At 27.1% G+C, this 14305-nt stretch overlaps 2 protein-coding genes across 2 annotated transcripts; one reads left to right on the top strand and one right to left on the bottom strand.

The window, feature by feature from the left end:
• The first annotated feature begins 1043 nt into the window (after positions 1–1043).
• LOAG_07663 (hypothetical protein) lies at positions 1044–6640 on the top strand. The gene is made up of 10 exons (XM_020447501.1): positions 1044–1370; positions 1724–1919; positions 3038–3117; positions 3537–3706; positions 4007–4177; positions 4489–4660; positions 4900–5049; positions 5221–5375; positions 5562–5688; positions 6057–6640. The coding sequence occupies exons 1-9, from the start codon at positions 1194–1196 to the stop codon at positions 5665–5667; spliced, it is 1377 nt and encodes a 458-aa protein (XP_020302277.1). The 5' UTR covers positions 1044–1193; the 3' UTR covers positions 5668–5688; positions 6057–6640.
• Positions 6407–10270, bottom strand: LOAG_07662 (hypothetical protein; the record flags this gene model as incomplete). The annotated part of the gene is made up of 10 exons (XM_020447500.1): positions 6407–6582; positions 7472–7653; positions 7907–7994; positions 8203–8296; positions 8484–8587; positions 8812–8897; positions 9263–9306; positions 9578–9712; positions 9959–10069; positions 10211–10270. The coding sequence occupies 10 exons, from the start codon at positions 10268–10270 to the stop codon at positions 6407–6409; spliced, it is 1080 nt and encodes a 359-aa protein (XP_020302276.1).
• Between the last annotated feature and the right edge of the window lie 4035 nt (positions 10271–14305).

The raw sequence follows: 14305 nt of genomic DNA, 5'->3' as shown, positions 1-14305 counted from the left end.
AAAATTAACAAAAATAATCAGACAGACAGTGAGACGGACAGGTTAATCGATATATACATATTGGTATTTACTAGCTATGTCAACAATCACTTCAAAAGGTCGCTAACTTTCACTACAATATTTTTCATTACGTCATAGGTATCCGTTCATGAATACAAAAAATCATATCAATGATAATATGATGAAAGATTATATCAAATGCTTCTGATGTTAATGCTTGTGATTGTCACCAAATCTTCTTCGTTGTTATTTTTGTTATTGCTATTGTCATCATACAATAATCAAAGTGACAGAGAAATGAGAAAAGTCGCAAATGAAACTGTCGAAGTTAATAACTGCAACAGTTTACGATTATTAATTCTATCATACAACTATATTTCTTCCGTTACTTTCATCATTTCTGTTCAATTTTCCCTTTTCTTATATGATTGATTCCTTTTTATTTCTTTTATTCATTTATTCGATACTAAAATACAAATCATACTTATACATGTTGATTTTTGATCATTCGTAATATTTCTACCATTATTTATCACAGAATGCATTGATTTCATTAATAATTACTAGCAAATAACAGAATGATCAGAAATCGTACAATTCATATTGATATGATAGCTTCAGTCAATTTTTTTTCAACCCAAAAATTTGTTATAATTAAACGATATAATAATTATTTCTTTTATATAGCATGGTTAAATTTCAAATTCATCATGGATTTAAACATAAAATGATGCAACATTTTTAATATTTAAAATATTTAAATCATTTTCTTGAATATTATCACAAGAATTTGTGTATCAAAAATTTATGATAACATTCCTAATCAAATTTCTCTTATCTTATCCTGTTATCTTTTCAAGATTTCTTTTTCATTTCTTTTTTTTTTTTTTTTTTTGGCCGAAATAACCTTTTTATACAATATATCTTTGATATTTTACAAGTAATAAGCGATAATTGATAAGGAATATAAATTATTGATTTTGCATACGAAAGACGAATTTATCTTGTGTAATTTTAATTATATTATCAATAAATAATGGATAAAATTTCAGGCTATCATTTTCAATCAATCAATTCTCAATAATATCACTTTAAATTTATATCATTAATCGATACGTATTATACCAGCATATTTTGCTGATGTCAACAAAAGGTTTATCGTTTAACGATAAGAATCGAGAATCATTTCCACTATGAATATTGAACGTGTTAGTTTCAAGTATACTTGGGCAACAAAAGTTTTAATGCGTCAAATTAATGATAATGAATCAGTAATCTTACATGTGTCACCAAAATTTGCAACCGTTCATGGACAAGTTGCTTTTCAATGGTCTTTACAAATGCATGGTACAACATTTCTTAATGATCAGGTTTGTTTACTTGTTTATATAAATTATTTCACTATATCATGTATTACTTATTATTTATATCATTTATCATTTTTATCACTTATTATTTTTATATCACTTGTTTTATCTTAATGAATTACTATCAGTGCTATTAAAATTAAACTAGTAAAATTGCAAAATGAATTTTCGAAAGATTCCATTTATGAATTATCTTTATTCTATAATTTGCTATAATATAATTCTTATGGAAATAATCATTATATCGTAGTTGTAATCATAATCGTCATTAATTTTTCAAATAGATATCATCAGCAAACAAGCTTATGTTCGTTCATTTAATTAATTAGCAAACTAATTAATTAGTTAATTTAAAGGAGCAGATAGAATTGAAGGGAAGTAATCACGATGAAACAGAGTATGAAGAATGTGAACCGAATTACATAGCATTATCGTTGTATTTTAACGATGGACCAGCACCAGTTATTGATGATCTACAAACAATCACCAAACTTTTACAAGATAAGAAATGTAGCATTAATAGCAATGATGATGGCTATGTTATTGCTGAAAGTAATTTCATTTCTATTTATATATTAGTTTGAAAAGGAAAAAAAAAATGTTAAATTTAAATTTTTCCACAATTTAAATTTTGAATTTAATTTTTAAATTCTAAATTTTAAGCATTAACAAATAAATGATAATGAAAAGTGAAATTTCTTTGCATATATTTTCTAATGTTATCCGAAAAAAAACAAATTCTTTAAATTATTCAGAAAAGTTTATTAACGAAAATTTTCAGTATACGTCTCCTTCCCAAAAAAAAAAAATAAATAAAATAAAAAAACATCTCTCAATTTAAAAATTTTAATCTCAAAAAAATTTATTGAAAATTAGTTATTTATCATCATCCAGCAAATATCGATATTTGTTTTCTTTTCCAAATAATAATTTTCGGTCTCAAGAATCTGTTCTTCGGTTACAGTATAACCAATTGGTTCTCAAATATGAATGATAAGATAAAGGGTGCAATGTGACAAGAAAAAAAGAGGAGGCTATTGTTATCAGTTATTTGATAAATTAATGATGTCAAAAAGTTTTGATTTAATTTTATCCTCAAATTAACAGAATTTATTATTTTTGAATTTTATACTCCTTGCTATAAATAAAGAAAAGAAAAAAAGCTAAAGTTAGGAACCATTGGGTTATGCTAATTTTTTATTTGTATATTATTTACATTCGTTTGCAATCTCTTATGAATACTTATTTTATGATTATGATTTTTTTTTAAAAAAAAAGGTTGTGGTCATTTAAAAAAAATAAACTAGTGACATTTTAAATTGTGATTATAAATGAATTCACATTAAGTACATGTTTAATAGATGTAATTTTGTAAGGCTTAATGAATGATAATAAGTTTAACAATAAAAGAAAAGATGGATGTAAATGATGTGAAAAATGTAATACAAAATATCAAAAATAAAATTCTTAATTTTAATATGAATAATTAAACATTGAGTAAATAAGCATGTTGACAAATTTCATTTTAATTATCACAATGATATTAGGAATAAGTCAAAAATCTAAAATAAAAAAATTAATAATCTATTTTAGTCAAATTTAGCTTCAAGATAGATTACATATCACATCTATTTATTTTCAAACAATTTTAATAATTATCAATATTTCAGCAAAAAAATTAAGCGCTGTTCGTGGTAAAGAGACAGAACTTACGACAGTTCAACGTTTTGACTTTTCAAATTACATAAAAGTTAGCAATTTATTTTATTTTAATTAATTATCATTTTGGAATTTTTTTTTTCGATAAATTTAAATAAATCATTCTATCATAAGAAGAATTATTGATAATGTATATTTGCAATTAATGATTAATTTTTGCATCCATTTATTAAATTGTTGTTTTTATTTTCCAGTATTATGATCACAAAAAAAAAAGAAAAAAAAAAAAGAAAAGAAAAAAAAAGCCAGGACAATTTTCAACTGATAGATAAATTGCTTTATGATTATGAAAATATAAGGAAATTTTTTCTTTTTAAATTCTATTTTATCTAATAATATCAATAAAGTAATCATATTATTTTTCATAATTAATTTTTAATTAATGCATTTGATAATTTTCTAATAATAACTTTTATTTACTTTCTTCTTTTTTTTTCTTTTCTTTTTAAGGAAAATGTTGGTCAAGTGGTTCGTTTATCAATTATGTTAAATTTTCCTATACAATTATTTGAACCATGTACTTATCTTAATACACTTACGCCAACACCAATTACATCATTTCTTACCGCAAACTACAGGGCAAGAGCATCATCAAAAGTTTTTAATAGGCGATTACGAAAGTTTGTCATTTCCATCTTTTTTATTTAATTTTTTTTCCTCCCCACCATCCATTTGTAATTTGATAAATTTGATAAATATGATAAGGTAACAGTATGTTTACAAAATGATAGATAAAATCTTTAATATGATATTTGTACATTTGAGGTATATCATCATAAATAAATATTAATGATTGAAAAACTAATAAGAGTTAATATATAAACTAAAAATTTATTAAGCTTTAATTTTACAATGATAAAAAATACATATCAAATTATTATCAATCATTGTCACTTGTTACTTTTTTTTTTTTTTCTTAGGAATAAATTGTCGAGTAATATGGATGATAATCTACGTCGAAGGTTATCACTAAAACAGCAAGATGATTTTGAAGCAATTTTCAATCGTATAATGAATGATGAAAAAGAGCATTGTGCTAAATCACAATGCTCAAGAAATGATTACAACAAATGTGAAGAATTAAAAGTTAGGTTAGCAATAAAAATTAATAATATCAATTATTATTGTAATAAACTATTTTTCTTTCAACTTTCCATCCATTAAATTATAAAGTTTGATTGATAAAATTGCAAAAAGTGCAAAATTTATTGTTGCAATTATCATGATTGATTGAAAGCTTAATTTACAATTAAAATTTGCTTATCAATTATGATCACAATTTTGGATCATAGTTAAGCCTTGATATAATACTTCCAATTAATTATAATAAATAGATTATTTGTTAAGTATAATTAATGATTGAAAGGAAACAATTTACAAAGTGTATTGGATAATTTTTTAGCTATAAAATGGTATCATTCAAAAAATTACTAATAGCATGTTGTGATGGTTGTCAAAAGAAGGCAAGAATAAGAGACGAGGAAAATCTTGAGTTCGATCAGGAAGAATTAGATGGATTGGATGATGAGAATGCATTCGAATGTAATGAACAAAATAAGGATGCTATTCATGAGGTTAATTTAATATTTGTAAAAAAAAAATTTTTAATTTTTCTATTTTAAATTTGGAAAAAAAAACAAAATTCAAAAGCAAATCACTTTAAATTTGGAAAAAAAAACAACAAATCTTAAAATAGTTCGATAAGTATTCAATTTCATTAAAATTATTGTAGTATTCATGCTTTATGATTTGTATCGAAAATTGAAAAATATTTGAAATGATTTTTATATTAAAATTTGAATATCAATTTCAGATGCTTGCTAATATGTTTTTTACAAAAGTTGCTTTACCGCAAATGGGTTATGTTGAAAATTTTGCTGATTTTTTAATTGATGCAGAACTGAATAATTTACCAGTGCTTAAACGAGCATGTGAAGGTTATCTTTGCAGTGAATTAAATTCAGTAAGTTTTTTCTTTTTTTTTTTTTATCATGAATTTGCAAATAGTTCTGTTATTAAAGTTTTCTGATACTAACTTTCTCAACTTCTAATTAATATAGTTGAATAAAAAAGTTACGAGTATCCAGCAGTTATCGTTGATTTGATCGAACCATTCAGATTATTATCATTCTAGAAAAAAGATTTAATAACATCATTGCTGTTGGAGCTTTTATTTTTGGCTATTGTTTTCAATTTACGAGTACTGAAATCGATGACACTTTCTGAATTATCAAATCGTCCCGAAGAATTGGACGGACCAGATGCCTTATTAGCTCTTGATGAGTATAAGTAAGCTATCTTTTTTCTTCTTTACTTAATGAGAAATTTTCGGACTTTGAAGGAAATATACCGATTTACCATAAGTGAAATTTAATGGTTTGAATATTGAGAATGAATACAGGTTAGGATATTTTTTACTTATTCGTTGATCCTTAATTATGTGTATTTTTCGATATTCTCAATGAAATTTTTTAGAGATCTAGATCGTCGAATGACAAAGCTTAATGGAAGTAATCTTATTGAAGTAATCAGAGAAGTACAACGATTTCGAGAGCAAAGGTTGCGTACAAAATTGATTTGAAAAATCACAATCAATATTGAGGTCTGTTTTTGTTTTTGTTTTTGCTGTTTTCTTCTCTTCCAAATAGCAACGAAAAGGTATTAATAAAATCAATTTAACTACCATATTCTACCGTCATTGTTATTGTCACTTTTTTTTGACCTAATGCTAGCAAAGATCAATGTTTACCACTTTTTCTTTTCCTTTTTTTTTTTTTGTCTACAAATGCAACAAGAGTGAACAATGGAATAGTCAAAAGCATATGCACAACGTACACTACGTTGTCCACTACCGGTATTTCTTGAAGGAAGTAGTTGAGACAAAAAGAAAAAAACTAAACAATTTAAAATCAATTCATAAGGTAAACACAATTGATATTCACAAACAGAGAGTGATTCTTTTTCTTTCAGGATGACGTAAATCAAGTGAAGGATGATATGAATTCTGCTCAGTTGTAGCTACAGGATTTCTTAATTTAAGGGTCCAGATATTTATAAGCTTTTCTACCTTTCTTACACCTCTTATCCATCCTACTTTTTAGGATTAGATAATCCTTATAACCAGATATCACTTCCAGACTTGGATAATACAGGATGATATCATTATGTCGGAAAATATAACAGGTAAAACTGAATCAGGGGTATCTTTTTTATCCCACGTTTCGTAGTATCGTTAAATCTGGAAGATCTGGAAACCAAACATAAAGACATATGCATCAGCTACCACTTGGTAATTGAGATTACCATCTTAGTGCACTGCGTTAGGCAACACATTGACGTTTCCACACTCGCGTCACTTCAGGTTCAACAACCAGATATAAGGATTCAGTACTTTGCTCAGGTGTTAACCCGAGTGGTATACCTTTCCATTCCAATGGATTACAGGTTGACCAACGATGTGTATTGCTTGAATCTCTTGTTTCTGGTTGTTTTTCATCTGTAATGTTGGAAATTATCAGGGTTTTGCAGCTAACTAAAATTCTTAAAATTCAAGGTATAAAATTTTTGTTCAACATCTATAATTTCTATTTCTAAAAAAAATTATCGTACCAACTCCGTTATCTTTAATATCGATTTCTTTATCGAATAGCCTACCCGTCATGGATGCAAGAAAAAGGAGCACCGAGAGTGAACTTGTTTATAATAGAAGTGATTTTCAAGAATGATTAAAGATAAGTTCCCTGCAAAATCTTTGTAAAAAAGGCTAAATCACAGAATGATCCTGTAGCTAACTTTTCCCCGTGATTTCTACTGTTTTATCATTAATTGTGTTATATATTTTAATTTATAGACGACAGAAATCGCATCTTTTTCTTCTTGTTGTCAGATACACGAAGTTATGGACTGTTTGAAGTGTTTTAAAAAAATGGAAAAAGAAAAATCGCAAAATTGAATCTACAATTTAAATTGTATCGCAAAAAAAGACCATTACCAGTACATTTTGTAATTTAAGTTCACGTGGAAAAAAAATCGTGCTAAAACATTAAGTTTTTTTTGAGGTAAATTAAAAGAGACTTTTACATTTAGGATCTCACTAAAAGTTTGAAAGAACGAGCGCTCATGACGAAACCAGACGTCTTACACGCATAAGTATGTATTATAAATTAATAATAGCGCAAAAGGTATGTTTTTGATTAAAAAAGTAATGAAATAAAAAATCAATCAGTTCCAGCAAATTTCATGGCCAGTTACATATTAAGTAGCGTGAAAGATTTTCATAAGGACGCCAAACTCCAAACTAAGATTGTCATAAGGACGCCGAAATCCAAGTAAAAAGATAAATAAAAACGAGAAAGAATGAAAATGAAGAATTATGGCTATCTAACTTTCTTTCTGCATCATTAATTTTCGCAAGTCTTCGACAGTTTTGAAAGATGATGCAGCGATGTTGGAGGGATCCTGAGATACTGATTTTTCTGAGGCAATTGTCTTTGTCGATGACAGAACTACTAGCTGTCTCAAAGCGTCCTGCTCTTTCTTTGTCATTTTTTCAATTTTTACCAAAACTCTGCAATTTGAATTGAGCAAATCAGAAAAATTCCAAAATAACAAGGATTTGGAACTTCAGATATCTCATTCGAGAGAAAGAGTATAAGAGACCAGATGATGAGTTAAGGACAAGAAGTCGTTATAATCCCTTCTAAAGAAAATGACAAAATAATAACCGCCTTGCGCTTCCTGCGTTTCTCGGTCATTTTTGATCAAATACTCTAGAAAATGACCAAAAGTCTTAGTAAAAGGAAAAGATAGAAAAAACTTACTTATCAAAATAGACTTCTCTTAATTCTTTTGGAGCCAACATCATCGCTTTCAAAATTCTTTCCCACTCAGATTGAGTTAAAACGTTTGCTGAAAAAATTACATTAAAAAAAGAAATTTGCTACGACTGCAATATGAAGAATTTGTCAAGTTTCAATACCATAAAAAAATCATTTGACAAAATTTATTTCTCAATCAGAACATCAGGAAAAAATTAAGTAAATGCTTCAAACGACAATATCGACTTATTTTTGAGACACAAAAATTATTAACAAACAAATCTGGGATAAATGCTGACATTCTACATATGCAATTAACATTCGGTCACTCCATCCAACTAGTTGTCTTTTCCGTATCGGTTGTATTTCACCGTCTGATGTAGTTTCAAGAAGCTGAAAAAAAAAAGGTAAACATATTTCTTAAGATAGACTGGTGTCGCATTAACATATATCACCACTGATCTCACATATCAGCAATGAATGGTTGCAAATTATTCGCTGGCAAGTAATAAACAAAGCATAATTTCACCACCATTAACACGTCTTGCATGTAACTTATCTCTCGTACAGTAAAATTTACCTGGAAAAGTAACTCGGGTAACATTTTCGCTTCATTCAAGTAATGAAAGATTGGCTTCCAGAAAAGCTGCAAATCTTCTGGGATAATCCATATATCCTCATTTTCTGCAACCGAAAGAAATTGTTCCGCCTTTTTTGTAAACGGAAGTGTAACAAACACAAATTGAAAAATTCTTGGATGACAAAAAAAACCATTTTCTGAAGTCAAAAAAGAAAAACTTCGTTGTGACTTAAACCCCCCATTTGTTTTTATATCAATGTATTATCTCGTATGAAATAAGCTTAATATAAAATATACAATTTTCGTAACTAATAAATTAAGCCCATACCTGAAAATAAATTACAATCAATTGATTTAATTTGCTTCGCGTTTAAAATTAAATAACCTTCCTGTAAAAATGCTCCCAAGAATTCCCTGAAATGAGGAAAAATTTAATTTAGATCCAACTTTTAGGTTAGCTTGTACGAAATTCGAACATCGTAAGGAGTATAACAAGTTATTTAAAGAAACTATCTACGGCAACAAAAGTAATTTCAAGTTGTCAAAATTAAATACTTTCTAGTATAAGTTAACTAAGCAAACAACTTGATAAATCTAACTGTAGTTTGATAAATTTGGATTAAAATGTTTTTAAAATTATTTGATGTATCCGTTCAAAAAAAGACTTCAATTATTTAATTATTTGTGAAAAAAAGCAATACCAAAAATAATTCAGAAACAATCGAGTATTTAAGAAGAAAGATTTATGTAAAAATCAAAATTATCTGCAACGAGTTTACCAAGGGTGCAACATGATGAATGTCTCCATTTTCGTCAATATCTTCTGCAATTTTATTTTTTATCTGGCTTGTTCTTTTTCTGACGGGTAGATTGTTTCATCTGAAAAATACTCAAAACCTGCTAATTATATGGATGGTAGTAATCATAATGAAGCTTAATAATAATAATGAGAAAGAGCTGATGAAGCACTGATTATATCAAAATCTTCGCTTCTATCTTGGTTAGGTTGAGCAAACCATTTTTCAAAATCCATTCGCTTTTTCGGTTTTTATTTCTGGATCTAACGATAAACTATATTTTGTGAATCCAATTACCTGTTGTAAAGAATGAAGCATGAATCGGTCAATTAAGTAAGCGGCTTCCTTTTGCAGTTCATTTTCATCATTCGCATTCTGAATATTTAAATTTAGCCCAATAGCCTCGGCTACTGGTCTTGACCAGTGATGCTCCTGAAAAAAAAGAATTCAATAATATATCTTTGTGGCATAAAGCAGTTTTTGAGGAAAAGTTTATTAATTCCAACGCTTAAACCTTATCCAATCACCACAAGGAAACAAATTACAAGAAACAGCACAACGAAATCAATATCAATCTATCTATCAGGACTCAAAATATCTGATGCTGACGGCAGCCTGTTAAAACTCACCTATAAGTCATACTTAAGTCATACATTTGGATATACTACAAAACGTTACCCAAAGCCAATTTCGACAATATGTCGCTGCTTGGCGTAAACTTTCTAACGGTGGAAGATGCGAATGAGTTGCACCATGTCGAATATCAACTACCCATTGTGGAATTCCAACCTAAAACAAGTCGAAATTTGAGAAATTTTCTAAGAATCAACTACATCCTAAATGAAAACAACTCATTTTAAGCCAATCTCGCAATACATGAAATTTAATATTGAAGTGTTTGGCGAATGTTAAATCATCAAATACATACACCACCAACAGCTGATGCAATTGATTTGAACTTATAATTCGACTGGCATATTTCGTTAACATAATTCACAAATCTGCAAAGGAAAAAACATAATTTTTAATTTTGAAAGCATCTTTTCAATTCATTATTTGGTGAAATATATCTTGAACTTAATTATAATCGAAGAATAATGAACAATAAGAAAACGAAGAAAATCTTTTTTTTTCTTTCTGCAAAATTTAATGAAGAATCAAAAACTTACCCAATAAAAAACAACTAAGCCGATTTATAGGAAGAAATTAAATGTTAACTAACCGAAATTTTTTTTAAAAAAAAAAGTTTGAAAAGAACTACGAAACTCTGATACTGATAAGAAAGCATTAATTTACAACATATCGCTTACTAAATTTGAAATAATGCTAAATAATATCAATAACAAATATATTTTAAATTTTTGACCGTTGGTGAAGAATTTTCGAAAGATAATATCAGAAATTTTAGTAATGCAAAAAGTTATCCATTGTTTTTGTAAATAACTGAAAAAGATAGTATGAAGCTTGATTTCGTATTATAACTTCCTGTCAAGTTTACTCTAAAATACTTATGATAATAAGTTCATATCGATCTTTTCATCATCTATTCATTCCTTCCTCTTATCTATAATGAAAAAGATTCACTGTACACTTCCAATCAATCACCGTTCATATTCATCTGTAATAATTTCCTCACTTATGGTTTTCTTCTTTCAATTCTTCCCTCCTTAAAAATTTTTACAGTTGCATTGAAAGAAAAGAAGAAAAATACTAAAATCTATTTGACATTTTTATCTATTTAAATGAACGAAAGTAAGGAATGTGAAGATATAATATCACAAGTTAAATAAATAAACAAAATACTTTTCCTCTATTAAACGATGCTGAATTTCAATGTTGTACTTGGTATCTACTAAAATGATATCAACATTATGATTTATGTATAACAATTATGGAATATTAGATATATCCTTATATCAAATGAACTAAATCCTCTCTTCAAAATGAAATTCGTCTTAAAAGCTATCTACGTAAGACTTATTTTAACGACACGTTAGCATTACATTTTCTCGAAGTTAACAATACATTTAATAATTAAAACTATTTATTTGTTGATATATGATAGTATGATTAGTTCATAAATTTCATTTCCAGGAAAAAAAAACAAATGCAATTTAATGATAATATTTTTTAGTATCAATTCCACAATTAGTGGAAACCTAAAAAAAAAAAAAAAACTACCATATTTGATTTTTTTTTTCCTTTTCCTTTTCTTTTTTTCGATAATCATAAATGCTTTTCAAATGAAAATTCATTCGACTTTTTCTAGAGGTTTTTAAAAGAAGAGAAAAATCATTTAGTGATTTATATACATATATATATGTACATACATAATTTCAATCTCTTTCCCTCCGGATATTTTATAATTTCTCATCTATCTCTTCGCATCTAAATGCATTAGTCAAGAAAAAATTGAAGAAAAAAAATTAGGATTATTATTTCCAATAAAACATTTCAACAACTAATAAAAAATTCACTTTTTTTAGAATTCCAAACAAATATAAACAGCAATGATATGAAGCGTATTTGATTTGCTGTTGCTAATATTTTATAATTATTGACAAAATTTGAGGAATTTAATCATAAAAGATAAAAAATAAATCTGAGCGTAATACTAAAAAAACTATCAAATTTAGCTACTTTCTAGTCAAACATTTCAAATATGACTTAACATTTGGAGTTATTTTCATTTCCATACCATGTTATTTAAACAAAATTATCAGAACCCGATAATTCTCGCTCAAAACTCTCGAGAAGAAAAAAGTCGTTGGAAGTAAAAAGTAAAAAAGTCAAAAAATAACCCTCAGCTAATTCTTTTCATCGTGTCACATTTGCACTTACCTAACCTTTTCACATCTGTCTTCCTAACTTTTATTATACTAAATTTATTTTGCTCACATAAAAGTTATCCAAACCTTACCATTCTTCCATTATCAAATCTTACTGTTATCGCTATCATTCCAATGTTTGATAATATATTGCATCCAATTATTTTATCACATTAATATTTCAAAAAACATATTAATATTGATTGTACCAAACAATTCAATAGTCGTTTTTCATGTAATAAAATATGCAAAGTTAATTTTCGAGCTCTTTTACAAACTCTATCGTTTGCTCGTCGAATTTGTTCCATACCTTTTTTTTTTCATTCTCGTCTTTCGCCAAAATTTAATCTTTCTTTGTTCAATTCCATGAATATGCAAATAAATTTTTTTGTTGTATAAATTTATTAAATGAAAAATCATTTCAGTCTTTTAATAGTTTAGGTAGTTTCTGTACTCCAATTATGTGGAGATGTCAAAAGAGAGGAAACAAAAATGGCGATATATTATTGAAAAATGAGAATACGAAGATTCTAATCACAGACACAAAATTCTGGTCACAGATTCTGATCATGAAACGATTATAATCCTGATCACAGTATTCAACAATTATGATAATTTCGAAGAGTATTGTAAGGAAGTGAAATGAGAGTATGAGAAATATATTATTCAAATGGCCACTTCACTTGTCGAATAATGAAAAGCAATCAAATTATTATCTGATTCAATCAAAATCCTACATACATCCTCCTTCTCCCTCTACAACTTGTTGACTTTAATCAACAATTCATTCTTTTTTTTTTTAAACCAACTTTTTTTTCATCAATCTTATCTATCTCAATTACTTTTTCTGAAAGTATGAGGAAGAAAATGATGAACAGAAAAAGAGTAAAAGTTAGGAATAAAAGATGGAAAAATCTTAATCATCTCTAACCATAAGTAATTTAGGCAAATATGCTTATTTCTCAGGATATTTTTAATTTTCGGAGAAAAAAATTGGAGAAAAAAGAGGGGGAAAAAAAGCGCAAATTTATTCGCGAACATATATGTACAGCATGCAAATAATCTCCTCAAAGCTTTCCCAAAAACAATCAAACAACTTCGCTGCAATTGACAAATTTTGCTATATTTATTGGTACTAAAATTTCATGTCATTACTACAACGAATTTTTCAATTCGAACTAACATTTATCATACTTCAAGTAACAGGTAATTCGTTAAACCTTAAATTTAAAAAAAAAGAGGTTGAAGTATGGATAATCAAATTTGATTTATATTTGGGAAGGATAAAAAAGTTACTTATGATTAAAATGTAAGATTTGTTCATTTTTTTCATTAATTTTTTTCTTTAAATTTTATATCTTACTAAAATAAAGTATATGTATGAGAATGTGAATGAAAAACACAACGAAATTTTATCATTACATGTTTAATTATAAAATGATTATTATAGATGTTATTTTAAAATACTAATGTAATAAGTTGAAATTTTAATTCTCAAACATTTTTTTTTTTTGTAGTAGAAGCAATAATTTGTTTCCATTGCCATTCTGAACTTGGTACATGCAATAATGGTACATGCGAAGGTGTTGTATGCATCAGAATGGAAACATCCAATCGTGATAATGGTAACTTTTGCATTTCGATATCAAGTATGTGCATGCGCTTAAATCTTCTCAAGAATTTTTGCTGAGAAAATTCGGAAATTAAAAGAAAGAATATAATTAGTCGCAGTGAAGAAAAAATAAGAATCTTCGAATGAGACAATCAATTTTCTCGGATTTTCTGATTGTATAAATTTAGCTAAAAGTAAGCATCCTACTTCCATTCTTACCTAAAATGCTTTCTATAAATCAGTTTCTCAATTTTGTGAAAATAATTTATAAATTTACTGACATCGCGTAAATACCTCCCTTATTTTCCATTACCATCATTACAATCAGTATTATTTACAAGTGATAATATTTCACTCAATTTCGGACTAAATTTCCAGTAACAGAAAAATTCCAAATATCTGATCAAATCGTAACTTATCAAACAAATGTCGTGATACCTAGCATCAGCACCAATGGTACCTGATAAAATAATACTCGATTTTAGAGAGACGAACAGTGCAAAAAGGATGCGGTAAAATATATGAGGAGAACGGTTGTCAACAAAGTATTTTCGGTTCCAAATGGACATCACGATGTGTATGTGA

This window comes from Loa loa (genome assembly GCF_000183805.2).
Source record: "Loa loa unplaced genomic scaffold supercont3.343, whole genome shotgun sequence".
Classification (NCBI taxonomy): domain Eukaryota; kingdom Metazoa; phylum Nematoda; class Chromadorea; order Rhabditida; family Onchocercidae; genus Loa; species Loa loa.
Note: the sequence above shows the minus strand (reverse complement) of the source record. Positions and strands in the feature narration are given on the sequence as shown.

What these genes read in the sequence shown, in the direction of transcription:
- LOAG_07663 (XM_020447501.1), top strand. Translation starts at nt 1,194, where the DNA reads ATGAATATTGAACGTGTTAGTTTCAAGTATACTTGGGCAACAAAAGTT. An exon ending in TGGCTATGTTATTGCTGAAA is followed by an intron (nt 1,920 to 3,037) that starts GTAATTTCATTT and finishes TCAATATTTCAG; the next exon opens with CAAAAAAATTAAGCGCTGTT. An exon ending in ACTTTTCAAATTACATAAAA is followed by an intron (nt 3,118 to 3,536) that starts GTTAGCAATTTA and finishes TTTCTTTTTAAG; the next exon opens with GAAAATGTTGGTCAAGTGGT.